Source organism: Lethenteron reissneri, chromosome 2 (assembly GCF_015708825.2).
Source record: "Lethenteron reissneri isolate LAM-NWPU_2019-01 chromosome 2, ASM1570882v1, whole genome shotgun sequence".
NCBI classification, from domain to species: Eukaryota; Metazoa; Chordata; class Hyperoartia; order Petromyzontiformes; family Petromyzontidae; genus Lethenteron; species Lethenteron reissneri.
This window is the reverse complement of record NC_083780.1, coordinates 13,027,490-13,042,729: the sequence shown is the minus strand read 5'-3', so window position 1 is coordinate 13,042,729 and position 15,240 is coordinate 13,027,490. Positions and strand designations below refer to the sequence as shown.

Below are 15,240 nucleotides of genomic sequence, written 5' to 3'. Positions count from 1 at the left end.
GTCGTCGTGTTAAAGCCGCCACCCCGACACGGCCACTTGTAAGGTTGTCGCGTGAAACAAAACACGCCAATTCGTTACGAGGTCAGCACACCAGTGTGTTGGAGATAAACCCACGACAACATTTACAACTTGAGCACGTGCTAAACTGAAAGTCACAAAGATGCACCCCCCCCTGTATAGCCTCAACGTACTTATGGGGCAAGTGCAATTAGAGAGGAATCACCTAGCAGACGACATCAGAGATCGGCCAGGAAGACGTGGCGCTAACATGAGCCTATTGGCACTGCAAGGCACGAGAGAAAAGTCATTAAATGACGATATCTGCAGTGGAGACACCTACGGGGGCGATCTGCACCATGGATCGTGATGATGAAGAAGACGCCTCGCACGGTGCACGGAGTGGGTGGCGTCGCGAGCACCACGCCCGGCCGCCTTTGTCACCCCAGTGCTGACGTTTTACACGCTGCACCAGGTTACTCACGGCTGAGTCTACCTAGGGGAGGCCCGGAACCAGTTTCGATGTCACTCGCTGCTGAATGTTAACCGTGGCCGGGGAAATCGGAACCCTGCTGCCATGGCATCGTGGCGCAATGTTCCAGCCACTTGCTGCTAAGGCTACCCGGGGGGCTTTGTCTTGCGTTCTCACCTGGTGATGATGCGACCTCGTGACTCCCATGTGGATGTACGGGGCCACGCGGTGCCCGTCCAGACCCGGCCTCAACATCACGCCTACAACACCAACAACACGATCACCATCATCAACACCACCACCACCATCATAATGGTGGCCATCAATGCATCACTACCATCATCGTCTATAACAGCGTGGTCTCCACGTCTCTGTCACCCCGAGTTTCTCTCTGTCCAGGTGTTTGTCTCCATATCTCCTAGTCTCCCTCTGTCCGTGTCTCCACGTCTCTGTATCTCCCGTGTCTCCACGTCTCTGTGTTTGCCCGCCCTCTGTGTGTCCCAGCGTCTCTGCGTCTCCCTGCCTTCGTGTCTCCCGTGTCGTCCGTCTCTGCGTCTCCCTGCCCCTCTAGCTCGTCGGTGTCTCTGCAGCCTCACCTCTCCGCGTCTGCATCTCCTGTTTCCTGCACTTCGCGCGCCTGTTCTGGAACCAAACCTGAAAGTTGCGGGCAGCGAGACGCGGTGAAGCGATACGGCTGACTGGCAAGAGAGCGGCAAAAACACAAACAAGGCAACCACCCTGGGTAGCCCGGGGCGTTTCTGTGCAGGGCCGCCACAGTGGCTAGGAGATGTTAACGAGCTCGCCTGGGATACGGGAGGTCGTGGGTTCAACACCGACCCTGCCGCCCGCTGTATGTGTGGATTCTAGATTTTAAGCTTTCGTGACTGCAAGGATTCATATTCTTAGGTTTTTTCGGTAAAGTAACGTAGGTAAAAAATATGAAAATTAATAAAAGTAAAATAAAATAAATAAAAATCACGACGTTTCGGAGGCAACACAAGCTTCCGTCTTCAGGTGGAACCGTCACAGCACGATAGCTGTATCAAGTGAGAGAAATTCCAAGAAAACAGTCCTTGTATATATATACTGGTTGAGGGTGGGAGGAGCCAAGGTAGGCCCTGAATATTTTTTTTACCTACGTGACTTTCCCGAAAAAACCGAAGAATATGTATGTGTGGAGATTGCGGTGTCTCTCCCCATGGTGGTCGCGTGGATTTTTCACCGGGTCCTCCCGGTTTTCCCCACTCCACATTTAGAATTAACATCACGCGTTTAGAGTGATTTGGCTGCGATAAATTTCCACGCATTAAGCCGCTTCGTTGAGCTATCATTTGTGGCCAGGTCGCTTCTGAAAAAAGAGCTGCATCGCTCGGTGTACCTGGTGAAATAAAAAAATGCTTTAGTTTGAGTTTTTCCTGCATCGCTTAGGATATTTTAACCGATTAAAAATAAGCACACAATGTCTCTTTTCCCATGTCTGTCTTCCAATTTTTCTTGGGCTGCATAATTTCAGCAGAAGCAGAATTGATGCAGTACAAGCACAATTCTGGACCGGTTTTGACATCCAGTGACTCATTAGCAGAGTCAGGCTTGCTTGAATCAAATTCGTATTCATTTTTATTCGCTAGGGAATGCCCACTGAGCTATATAGCTCGTTTTCATAAGGGACCTGGCCACAAATGATAGCTTAACGAAGTGGCTTTTATGGAAATGTACAGCAGCCAATTACTCGAAACGAATGTTTCTAAATGTGGAGGGAAAATTCCGGAGGACTCGGATAACAATCCACGTGGAGAGAGACACGCAAACTCCAAATACACAGCAGCAGGCGTCAGGGTCGGGGTCGAACCCACAACCTCCTGTATACCAGGTGAGGTAGTTAACATCTCATAGCCACCGTGATGATCATGATTAGAGAGACACGCAAACTCCAAATACAGCAGCAGGCGTCAGGGTCGGGGTCGAACCCACGACCTCCTGTATACCAGGCGAGGTAGTTAACATCTCCTAGCCACCGTGATGATGATGAGAGAGAGAGAGAGACACGCAAACTCCTAATATACAGCAGGCGTCATAGTCGGGATCGAACCCACGACCTCCTGTACACCAGGCGAGGTAGTTAACATCTCCTAGCTACCGTGGCGCCCAAAGATCCCCTTATAGCCTTAACAGACTGTTGGGGCAAGTGCTGTTAGCGAGCACCCATGAAGGCCGGCACGGCGCAAGACGGAAGGAGGAGGATGGTGGCCAACTCTATGCTCGGCCGCCTTTGTCTCCCCAATGTTGATATTGACGCACCAGGTGCTCAGTTGAGGCCGAATAGACATAGGGGAGGCTGAGGACCGGGTCAAGATATTCGCCACTATTGTGTTGTTGAGTCGTGAGTGGGAATCGGACTCGGGTAGCGCAGTGCGTTAGCCACCGCGTTACCGTGTACACCACCACCACCACCACGCTACCGTGTACACCACCACCACCACCTATTGTGTACATCCCACCACCATCCCACCACCACCACACCACACACCATGTACGCCACCACCACTACCATGTACACCACCACAACCACACTACCGTGTACACCACCACACTACCACACTACCGTTTAGACCACCACCACCACCACACTACCGTGTACACCACCACCACTACCACACTACCATGTACACCACCACCACCACACTACCATGTACACCACCACCACACTACCATGTACACCACCACCACCACACTACCATGTACACCACCACCACCACCACACTACCATGTACACCACCACCACACTACCATGTACACCACCACCACCACGCTACCGTGTACACCACAGCCCCCCCCCCCCCCCCCCCCCGGGGCACGCTCATTGTTCTTTCGTCCCCCACGCTTCACGTGTGCGGCACCAGCTGCGGCTGTTGTCATTACTTCATGTCTACAGCTGCGGCTGTCATCGGGGTTACGACTGGGGCGTGTGGGACATCTTCCCTTACTGGGGAGAAGCTGAATTGGACTCTCAGTCGATATTAAAAGCTTGATCGCACCGAGACTGCGCGCATTGACTGTGTGCTCAGAGCTGCTTTGTATGTGGAACTTCTTTCGCACCGTACGTACCCGACTGTGCTCATCGAAGGTGCGCGGAGAACGACAACAAACTAAACACAAAAAAGCAGTCCTACAAAACATGAGTTTTCAATCTAGATTTAAAAGTGGCTTCCTCATATGGAAAACAAGAGCACTCCAGACGGCCGCAGAAGCGCGCATCTGAAAGCGCGCGATGCGGCGAAATCGGTAACATCGTGCAAATGTTCGTTCTCATTTGGGATTAAACATCGTAACGATCGCCCCCCGACTGCAAACACTTGGCAGGACCCTCCTGAAAAATAGTCATGGGGCTCGGTGATGGTTTCTTGGATAAACAAGCGAAATCATAACAACAACGGTGCAATTATAAAGTGGCCTTCACACGCCATTTTCAGATTTCTGGCGACTGCCTGATGATGCGAGGCGTAGCTACCAACGAAACGTCGTGCCAAATGCGTGCGGATCGCTCTCCAGCACCACCCGGCTGCTGTTGCTTACGTGGCAACTTTACGAATTGGCCGTGTCGGGTGGAGGAGGGTTTACGACGCATTTTACTAAAGCGATCTGACACCGCCCCCCCCCCCCCAAAAAAAAAAAACTATCATCTGTCGTGGTCTTCCCAGGTCTAAACTATCGCCCTCTATCTTCTTGGCTCTTTCGGTAAAGTCACGTAGAAGGGAAATAATACAATAATAAATAAAACAAAATAAAATACAAAAAAAATATCGTCCTCTAGTAGCCGATTAGTGCCGCTAAGATGTTCGCAGCGAGGAATACAACATTGTAACACTGCGTTCCGGGGGCCTTTATAAGTTTGTGGGCTGCTGCGCTCTGCCGCGGGGCCCTGTTGACATGAAGTCGCGGGTCGGAGCCCACGAGGGGAGAGGGAGGGGGGCTTACGGCTCCACCACCACCCGCACCCTCGCCAGTAGCAGCAGCTGTAGCTGTAGCTGCGGCTGCGGCCGTGGCCGTGCCTGCGGTACCTGGACGCGCGTCTCGGGCAGGTGGAGGCGCGCGCTGAGCGCGAGGCGCGCGCCCCCGTCGGGGTAGTGTGACTCGTCGAAGGCGCGCTCCAGCTGCTGCAGCTGCTCCGCAGAGAAGCTCGTTCGGCAACGACGTGAGCGACGCAGCCCTGACCCTCCTTCTCCTCCTCCTCCTCCTGCTGCTGCCACAAATAGACCGCAATACCTCGCTGCTGCTGAGCTCGTCAAGGTGCATAAACCATCATCGCGCGAACTCCGCTCATGCTCCCGGCTTTTGGCTCGCCGTTGAACAAAGTGCGGCGGTCACCGCTCTCAGATGCGATTTTGCGGCCGTCTGGAACCCTCTCGCTTGCGATATTAGGAAGCCACTGGAGCTACGCACGAACACATTTATTTTGGACCGCTTTTTGTGTTTAGGTTGTTGTCCTTCCCCCGCACCTCCGATTAGCACGGTCGGCTACGTACGGTGTGAAAGAAGCTCAACATACATACATACGTACGTGATTCTGATGATGTTGTTGTTGATCCCACTGTTACCCGTGGCCCCATTCGTCTTTCCGCCGCTGCTGCTGCTGGAGACGATGATGCTGCTGCTGCTATTCTTGACCGTACTCTTGTCCGTGGCCCCAATCCTGCTGCTGCTGATGATGATGTTGCTGCTGCTGATGATGATGTTGCTGCCGCTGCTGCTGATGATGTTGTTGCTGCTGATGATGTTGTTGCTGCTGCTGCTGATGATGATGTTGCTGCTGCTGACGTTGCTGCTGGTGCTGCTGATGATATTGCTGCTGCTGACTTTGCTGCTGGTGCTGATGATGATGTTGCTGCTGCTGGTGCTGATGATGATGTTGCTGCTGCTGCTGCTGCTGCTGATGTTGCTGTTGCTGCTGGTCTCAGCTGTTCTCCTCTTGCTGCAGCTGCAGCTGTTGCTGTCCAAGGTTCTGACCCTGCTGCTGCTGCTGCTGCGGGTCTCAGCTGTTCTCCTCTTGCTGCTGCTGCTGCTGCACCGACTCCAGTCCGAGGCACAACGCCTCCTCTTCCTGCTGCTACTGCTGCTGTCCAAGGTCCTGACCCTGCTGCTGCTGCAACGTCTTCTTCATCAGTTGTTGCTGCTCTATTAAATCCTCCTCCTCTAGTAACTCTTCTTCCTCCTGCTGCTCCTGCTGCTTGAGCCCCCGGACCAAACCGGGCAGAGCTCCGAGTCTCTTCGTCCTCCTCCTCCACTACGCCGCGGGCGTGTCTGTGCAAGTAACACGCGAGCCGGAGCAGCCTGTACGTCCGTCTGACCCAGCGACTCCGTCACAACGCGCCGTGGCCGCGTAATCGCAGGACCCCGCCACCGCTGGGACCCCCGCGGGTTCAGAGCTGAGGTTGTTTTCGCACATCCCATTAGCACGGTTGGCTCCGCACGGTGTGAAAGAAGTTCAACTGTGCGTACACGCACGCCACGCACCGCACGCACGCACGCACCCGCGGATCCAACCGAGTCCTCTAGTGCAGTGAGTTTGATGGTCTCAGCGCGGTAGGCAGTGACTCGTATCAAATAAAAATAGACCCATAGACCTACGTAGAGACTTTACACTATGAGACATCTCCTTTACCAGTGGCAAAATATATGTGATAGGGTTTTACCCTTTCAACTGGTACAAAAACTGACACCTTTATACAGGGCATCAGTTTTTTGGTACGCCTTTTGGCGTCATCTGGTCCAACACCAATGGAGACTAGGCTCTAAGAAAAGCTGTCTCGGGTGTGGACCAATCAACTTCAAGGACAGTGCATATCATCATCAGAGTGTTTCTTTTTGTTTGCATTTTGACTGCTTGTGTTGTGGTTATTGCAAAAACATGATGCCTTGTATAAAGGTGTCCGTTTTGTACCAGTTGAAAGGGTAAAAACCTATTACTATACGTACGTAGAGAGCCACAGACTCGCTCACCCACGGCATTTACACAAAGACCCGTAAACTGACGTTCGACTGTGAGTTATGATTAAACTCGGAGGTCCTCGAGTGTCGTGCGGTGATGCTCTCAGCCTGGTCCCACAATGACCGCGCGCGCGCGCGATACAAACCACGGTGGAGTAACGTTGGTTGCGGACTTAAATCGGCCCGGAGGTCCGTCTCCGATACCCTTTGGTTCTTTCCGGAAAGTCACAAGCAATCGTTATCAGGTGTGAAATCCACAGTAAGAAAATTTGAAAAAATAAAAAATGTCTTGCTGTGGATTTGACACCTGATGACGATTGCTTGTGTTGCAGTCGAACACGTCGTGATAATTTTATTGTTTTATATTTTTATTATTTTATATCCCTTCTACGTGACTTTACCGGAAAGAACCAAGAATATGGAGGGATGATGTGAAGGATTGAATGAGGAGTGACAGGTAGAATTAAGGCTCAAGGCGATGAAATTAACGAGGAGAGAGTGAGTGAACGACTGGTGAAGGAGTGAATACGTGAATGCGGAGGTGAGGAGGTGAATGAGTCCGGGTGAATGAAGAGTGAAGGAATCAATGGTGGGAGGTGTCTGTTAAGGAATGCCCCAGTAAGTGAATATAGCAGTGAATGAGTAAATCAATGAACGTTAGAGTGAATTCATTATAACGTGGAGGCGTGAGGCGGTAAATGCGGGAGACAACCAGCGAATGGATGAATGAATGAAGGAAATCATTGAATGTATGGAGAAGTGAGTGAATTAATGCTTAAAGCACGTGAATCGGGGGAGTAAACAACAAGAACGAACAGTGGATATGTGGCAATGAAAAAATGAATGAATGAAAGCGAGAGAGAGAGAGAGAGAGAGGAAGAGACGGGACACAAACCCCACAACGAACGTGACTCCCACGTCGCATCATTCGTCTAACCTCACACCCTCACTCACATGGGTTGGAGTCCCCAGTTGGGGCCTCCACTCGGCTGGTCTCCGCCCCACCTCTGTGCCGGACCCCGCTGGGTCGCGGTCTCCGTCCTCCACCCGCGAGGAGGCGCGGACGAACCGAGCGAGTTCCTCCATCCCTCGTGTCGACCTGCGGCTGTGGGGCGCCACGTGTCAACTGTATTTTAGACGAGTGTCTTATCATGGACTCTTTTCTTTTTGCCAGTATCAAAGTGTGAAAAGATAAACACGTTCAATTTGGTCTTCACCTGAGACGGCTGCTTGCGTTTGGGGCCGAAACGTCGTGAGAATTATTTTATTATGTTTTATTTGTATTATTTATTATTTCCCTTCTACGTGACTTTACCGAAAGAACCAATAAGAAAATAAACACGTTCCTTCGGAGTGGCCAGGTAGGAACTTGGTTGGACAGCGCATTTGTGCACGACAGACAGACAATAATCCCTGGTGGGCAGTGTGGAACCTGTTGCTCATACCTGTAATATGCATTGTCATATAATACTCCGTAAAGTATTTTTTTATTAGGGGGGGGCGGGGTTAATTTATATGTTTCATGTTAACCTAGAAATGCATTAATTTGTTTTATTTTTTACAAGGAATACATTTGCTTTTTTGGACAAACCGAATCACCTTTAGGCTGGGAATGTCGAAGAAACACGAGGCAAAAACATCCGCTGTTTCCTTTTCAAGGCTTCCATTTTATGAATGGAGCCACCCTCCCCCAGTTCCATTTTGTGAATGAACATCGCCCGTCTCCTCATTGGCCCGAGTCGCGGCGGTCCCCCCCCCCCCACCACTAACCCCCCCTCTACCAACCCCAACCCAGCGCTCCCATTGGTCGGCGCCCACGAGCCAATGGGAGGGCTCTGGTGGGGCGGGCCATGCACGTAGACAGACAAATAATTCCCTGGTGGGCAGTGTGGAACTGTTGTTCCTACCTGTAAAATAGTCTGCCTCAGCAGCAGACCATGCTTTCCCACCAGATGACGGACGCTTGTGTTGCGCCCGAAACGTCATGATCTATTTTATATTCTACCTACGTGACTTTACCGAAAGATTTTATTATATTATTTATTATTATTTTATATTATATTATTTTATTATGGTATTATATTATTTTATTATGTTTTATTATTATTTTATTATTTCCCTTCTACGTGACTTTACCGAAAGAACCAAAGAGTATGGATTCCTGCAGTCACGAAAGCTTCAAATCAAGAATAATAACATGAGTTTATTTTACCCTTTCTGACAATAAAACAGGAGGTGTTAGGATGTTCAAACGCCAAATAGGAAACCTTTTGCAAGGAATCAGGTCTGCATTAACCACACACAGGATGGGTGGTGAACATGCAAATAATCATGCTCCGATATTCTGTGCATTGTCTTTGGAACTGATTGGCCTACACGACAGACATTAATTTGTGGGCCTAGTCTCACCAATGTCAGACCAGAGACGCCAAACGGCGAACAGTACAAAGACAATGCCCGTATCAGATCATTTATAGCTCGGGTTGAGCAGCTATATCATGGAATCTTTTTTGCCAGTATCACTTTTTATTGCCAGAAAGGGTAAAGCCTATTCTTATTTTTTCAAATGAGTCTTTTACTTGACCAGGTGAGGCCCCACTGAGCTATGTAGCTCTCTTTCAGAAGCGACCCTGGCGATCACAGGTGATAGCTCAACGAAGTGGCTCACCATCATCGTGTGGAAATGTACATTATTCTAAAGGCGCGTTGCTTCTAAATGTGGAGGGAAACACTGGAGAACCCGGACTCACAGCAGACTAACATTGCCCATAGACTAACATTGCCCAGAGACTCATAACAGACTAACCTGCCCATAGACTAACATTGCCCATAGACTAACATTGCCCAGAGACTCACAACAGACTAACAGTCTAACACTGCCCATAGACTAACATTGCCCAGAGACTCACAACAGACTAACAGTCTAACACTGCCCATAGACTAACATTGCCCATAGACTCACAACAGACTAACAGACTAACACTGCCCATAGACTAACATTTCCCATTAAACTAACACTGCCCATAGACTACACTGCCCATAGACTAACATTGCCCTAGACCAGGGGTCGGCAACCTACGGCTCCGGAGCCGCATGCGGCTCTTACGGGCTGCTTCTTGACGATATGTACGTATGTACAGTATGTACTCAGATGCATTGCGGCTCTTGAAATACTGAATTTTTGTACCGAATTGAAAGAAATGGCTCTTCTTGTTATTTTGGCTGCCGACCCCTGCCCTAGACTAACACTGCCATAGACTAACATTGCCCATAGACTAACATTGCCCCATAGACTAACACTGCCCCTAGCACTAACACTGCCCATAGACTAACATTGCCCTAGACTACACTGCCCATAGACTAACATTGCCCATAGACTAACATTGCCCATAGACTAACACTGCCCATAGACTAACACTGCCCATAGGACTAACATTGCCATAGACTACATTGCCCATAGACTAACACTGCCCATAGACTAACACTGCCCTAGACTAACACTGCCCTAGACTAACATTGCCCATAGACTAACATTGCCCATAGACTAACATTGCCCATAGACTAACACTGCCCATAGACTAACACTGCCCATAGACTAACACTGCCCATAGACTAACATTGCCCATAGACTAACATTGCCCATAGACTAACACTGCCCTAGACTAACACTGCCCTAGACTAACATTGCCCATAGACTAACATTGCCCATAGACTAACATTGCCCATAGACTAACATTGCCCATAGACTAACACTGCCCATAGACTAACACTGCCCATAGGACTAACATTGCCCATAGACTAACATTTCCCATAGACTAACACTGCCCATAGCTAACATTGCCCATAGACTAACATTGCCCATAGACTACATTGCCCATAGACTAACTATTGCCCATAGACTAACACTGCCCATAGACTAACACTGCCCATAGACTAACACTGCCCCATAGACTAACCTTGCCCCATAGACTAACATTGCCCATAGACTAACATTGCCCTAAGACTAACCTGCCATAGACTAACACTGCCCATAGACTCACATTGCCCATAGACTCACAACAGACTAACAGACTAACACTGCCCATAGACTAACATTGCCCACAGACTAACACTGCCCATAGACTAACATTGCCCATAGACTAACATTGCCCATAGACTAACACTGCCCATAGACTAACACTGCCCATAGACTAACATTGCCCATAGACTAACATTGCCCATAGACTAACACTGCCCATAGACTAACACTGCCCTAGACTAACACTGCCCTAGACTACCTTGCCCATAGACTAACATTGCCCATAGACTAACATTGCCCATAGACTAACACTGCCCATAGACTAACACTGCCCATAGACTAACACTGCCCATAGACTAACATTGCCCATAGACTAACATTGCCCATAGACTAACACTGCCCTAGACAACACTGCCCTAGACTAACATTGCCCATAGACTAACATTGCCCATAGACTAACATTGCCCATAGACTAACATTGCCCATAGACTAACACTGCCCATAGACTAACACTGCCCATAGACTAACATTGCCCATAGACTAACATTTCCCATAGACTAACACTGCCCTAGACTAACATTGCCCATAGACTAACATTGCCCATAGACTAACATTGCCCATAGACTAACATTGCCCATAGACTAACACTGCCCATAGACTAACACTGCCCATAGACTAACACTGCCCATAGACTAACATTGCCCATAGACTAACATTGCCCATAGACTAACACTGCCCATAGACTAACACTGCCCATAGACTCACATTGCCCATAGACTCACAACAGACTAACAGACTAACACTGCCCATAGACTAACATTGCCCACAGACTAACATTGGACTAAGGAGTTGTGAGTAAACATCACGGACAGAGCTCAACAGCAGGAAGGCAACGCTCGTCGACGTTTTTGAAGAAGCTCATCACGCTTTACACACACAGAGACAAATGCTGTATACATATCGATTTAAAGCTTTCGTGACTGCAGGGATTCATCTTCTTGGTTCTTTCGGTAAAGTCACGTAGAATAGAAATAATAAAATAATTAGATTAAAACACAATATAATAATATGTTTTATTTTTATTCTTTTATTATTTCCATTCTACGTGACTTTACTGAAAGAACCAAGAAGAAAAATGCTGTATAATTTATAATACTGTTTATGATAGTGATTATTAAATAAGCATACAATGCTTTGTATTAAACGTGACAATTAGAAATTATTTATATTTTGGATATTTTTATGTTTTCACGACATCACTTCTCGTGTCATCACAGCTGCCGTCTTTACCGTAACAGTCACCATCGGTGCTATGACCGTCTAATTATATTATCATCGTCATCATCATCATGACCACCACAATCATCATCATCATTATTATCATCATCATTACCGCCTCAATCATCATCATTATAGGGACCACCACAATTATCATCACCATCATTTTTATCATCATCATAATCATCATCATCATGACCACCACAATTATCATCATCACCATCATTATTGTCATCATCATTACTGCCACGATCATCATTACCAGCACAATTATCATCATCATTACCACCACAATCATTATCATCATCATTACCACCACAATCATCATCATCATCATTACCGCTACAATCATCATCATCATTATTATCATCATCATTACCACCACAATCATCATCATCATAATCATCATCACTATCATAATCATCATCATCATGATGACCACCACAATGATCATGACCATCATCATCATTATTGTCATCATTACTACCACGATCATCATCATTACCAGCACAATCATCATTATCAGCATCACCACCACAATCATCGTCATCATCATCAACATCACCATCACCACCACCACCACGGTCTTACCTCAGCAGCGAGCTTCTTTCGGTTAATTTCGCGTTGCCGACAAGTAAGAAATCCTCTTCATGTCGCGACAAGAAGCGGAGTAATCTCACTCGCCAACGCCGCTCACGCCGACCTCATCCTGATGAACGTAACTCACGATGCCCAGTCGAGAACAATCAAAAACTCGAACTCACGATCATCACCAACAGTAAATCAAACTATCAATCAAATCAATTGTAATCGTTGTAAATTAGCGTTGTTAACGAAAACCACACTCAATGTATGTATGTTGAACTTCTTTCGCACCGTACGTAGCCAACCGTACTTATCGGAGATGCAGGGGTAGGAGAATAACAACCTAAGCACAAAGCAAATCATCATTGCGAACGATAGTCGTAGCTAACAATCTTTCAGCAGTCATTGCCAATAGGCATTATTGGCTATAATAACTCACAAACAATCAAGGCAATCATAGCTAACACAAACAATCATAACAATCATAGCTAACAATCAAAATCGTTGTCCTTCCCCGCACCTCCGATTAGCATGGTTGGCTACGTACGGTGCGAAAAAAACTCAACATACATACGCCACAGATGGCGAAATGTTAAATACTTCGCCTGGTATACAAGACATGGTGGGTTCGATCGCGACCCTGACGCCTGTATATTTGGAGTTTGCGTGTCTCTCTCCCCGTGGTCGCGTGGATTTTTATCTGGATCCTCCGGGGTTTCCCTCCACATTTAGAATCAACATCACGCGTTTAGAGATTTTGGATGCAATACATTTACACGCGATAAGCCACTTTGTTGAAGGATCATTTTTGGCCAGGTGGCTTCTGAAGAAGAGCTGTGGGCATTACCTGGTAAAATAAAAAATAGTTGAGTTTTTTTCAATAAGCAGTATGAGCAATAACCACTCACAATTAACATTACTCAGAAAAATTATCACTAAAATTAAGTCCAATATTAATAATAAACAATTCCTACTAGAAATAAAGTAATACAAGTTGTATATACCTGCAATAATTGAACGATAACAATTACTGATAATTATCGTTGCAATAATTCTAAAAACAGCGCCTCCTTGTACCTACACCTAACTTTTCCTGGCGCCGATGGCTCTCGTATCAAATATGCAATAATCATAATAACAACAATCATAACGAACTACATATACTGAACTTAGAATATATAATTCTTATAAATAATCGTGAGATTAATTATAACTAATAGCAATTATAATGAATAATATTTACTGGTAATAATAGTAATCAAATCTAATAATAATGAGACAAAATAATTTTTAAGTAGCAATTACTATAAATAATCCTATAGCTTACAGTAATGCGAATATTAATTAGCACCAGAACTACAATGTGGATATATACAATAATTCTAACAATAACTAATTGCAACAATCAGTACTTACAATAATGCAACTAACGATTTTAATTCTTACTCACAATAATCCTAGCAATAATACAAAATAAACAGACATACTGAACTTAGAATTATATTTCGAAACGTGCGTTTAGAGTATTTGGCTGCAATAAACTTTAACACGACGATGATCAACTTCGTTGGGCTATCATTTGTGGCCAGGTCGCTGCTAACAATGAGCTACATAGCCCAGTGGGACTTACCTCGTAAAATAAAAATAGTATCGTTTCGTTTTATAGTTAATACAAATAACAACTAAATATTCCTAACTGTAGTCAACACATATTCTTGGTTCTTTGGGTAAAGTCACGTAGAAGGGAAATAATAAAATAAAATAAAAAATATAAAACAATGCAATTCTCACGACGTTTCGACTGCAACACAAGAAATCGTCATCAGGTGTGAAATTCACAGCAAGAAAATTTTCTTTTGAAATGCACAGCAAGAAAATCCACAGCGTCTGAATGAACACCACCAAGCTTGGCAGCGTATATTTAAGCTGGGTTAGAGGAGGAAGGGCGCCTTGACAAAGGAATTTGCATATCAACAGATTCAGACGCTGACTTTCCGACAGCTCTGTTTCTTCACCTGAGGACGGCTGCTTGCGTTGTGGCCGAAACGTCGTGATAATTGTATTTTATTATGTTTTATTTTTATTATTTTATTCTTTCCCTTCTACGTGACTTTACCGAACGAACCAAGAACATGGAAGTCCAGTTTACCATGGAAATCCAGTTTACCATGGGAGTCCAGTTCACCATGCAAGTCCAGTTTACCATGGGAGTCCAGTTTACCATGCAAGTCCAGTTCACCATGCAAGTCCAGTTCACCATGGGAGTCCAGTTCACCATGGGAGTCCAGCTCACCATGGGAGTCCAGTTTACCATGGGAGTCCAGTTCACCATGCAAGTCCAGTTCACCATGCAAGTCGAGTTTACCATGCAAGTCCAGTTTACCATGGGAGTCCAGTTTACCATGGGAGTCCAGTTCACCATGGGAGTCCAGCTCACCATGGGAGTCCCGTTTACCATGGGTGTCCAGTTTACAATGGAAATCCAGTTCACCATGGGAGTCCAGTTTACCATGGAAGTCCAGTTCACCATGGGCAGGCGACCGCTGTTTCGCGACGTGTTTTATTAAGCACGACCACCGCCGTCTCGTATTCACCACACAGTGAGTGCATTGCGGCTCTTGAAATATCGAACCACAACGGGCTCGTCTTGTAGTTTTGCGTTTGCTCGCCCCTGATCTGATCATCACCAAAGCCTCAATGCCAATCTCCCACCTTCCAGTTCACCACACGAGGTTTCTTGCACTGACAATTGGGGGTCCCAACTCCGAACAGAAGCGACCAGTGGGTGGGGGGAACAGCGGAGCCCGGAGGACCTGGAGAACAATCCTCGCCGAGGCGAGCAAGAGGTGGACAATGGGGTGGACAATGGGGTGGACAATGACCGCCACTGCACATGGCCCCAATG

The 15,240-nt window shown here is 47.0% G+C and overlaps 1 protein-coding gene across 1 annotated transcript in view; it reads right to left on the bottom strand.

Moving 5' to 3' along the window:
* Nucleotides 1-7,540, bottom strand: part of LOC133341865 (short stature homeobox protein 2-like) — a 50,506-nt gene extending 42,966 nt beyond the window's left edge. Inside the window, exons 1-2 of the mRNA XM_061550661.1 lie at nucleotides 7,409-7,540; nucleotides 4,528-4,629 (exon numbers count right to left, since the gene is read on the bottom strand). Coding sequence (XP_061406645.1) covers nucleotides 4,528-4,629; nucleotides 7,409-7,540 — 234 coding nt within the window. The remainder of the gene's footprint in view (nucleotides 1-4,527; nucleotides 4,630-7,408) is intronic.
* Between the last annotated feature and the right edge of the window lie 7,700 nt (nucleotides 7,541-15,240).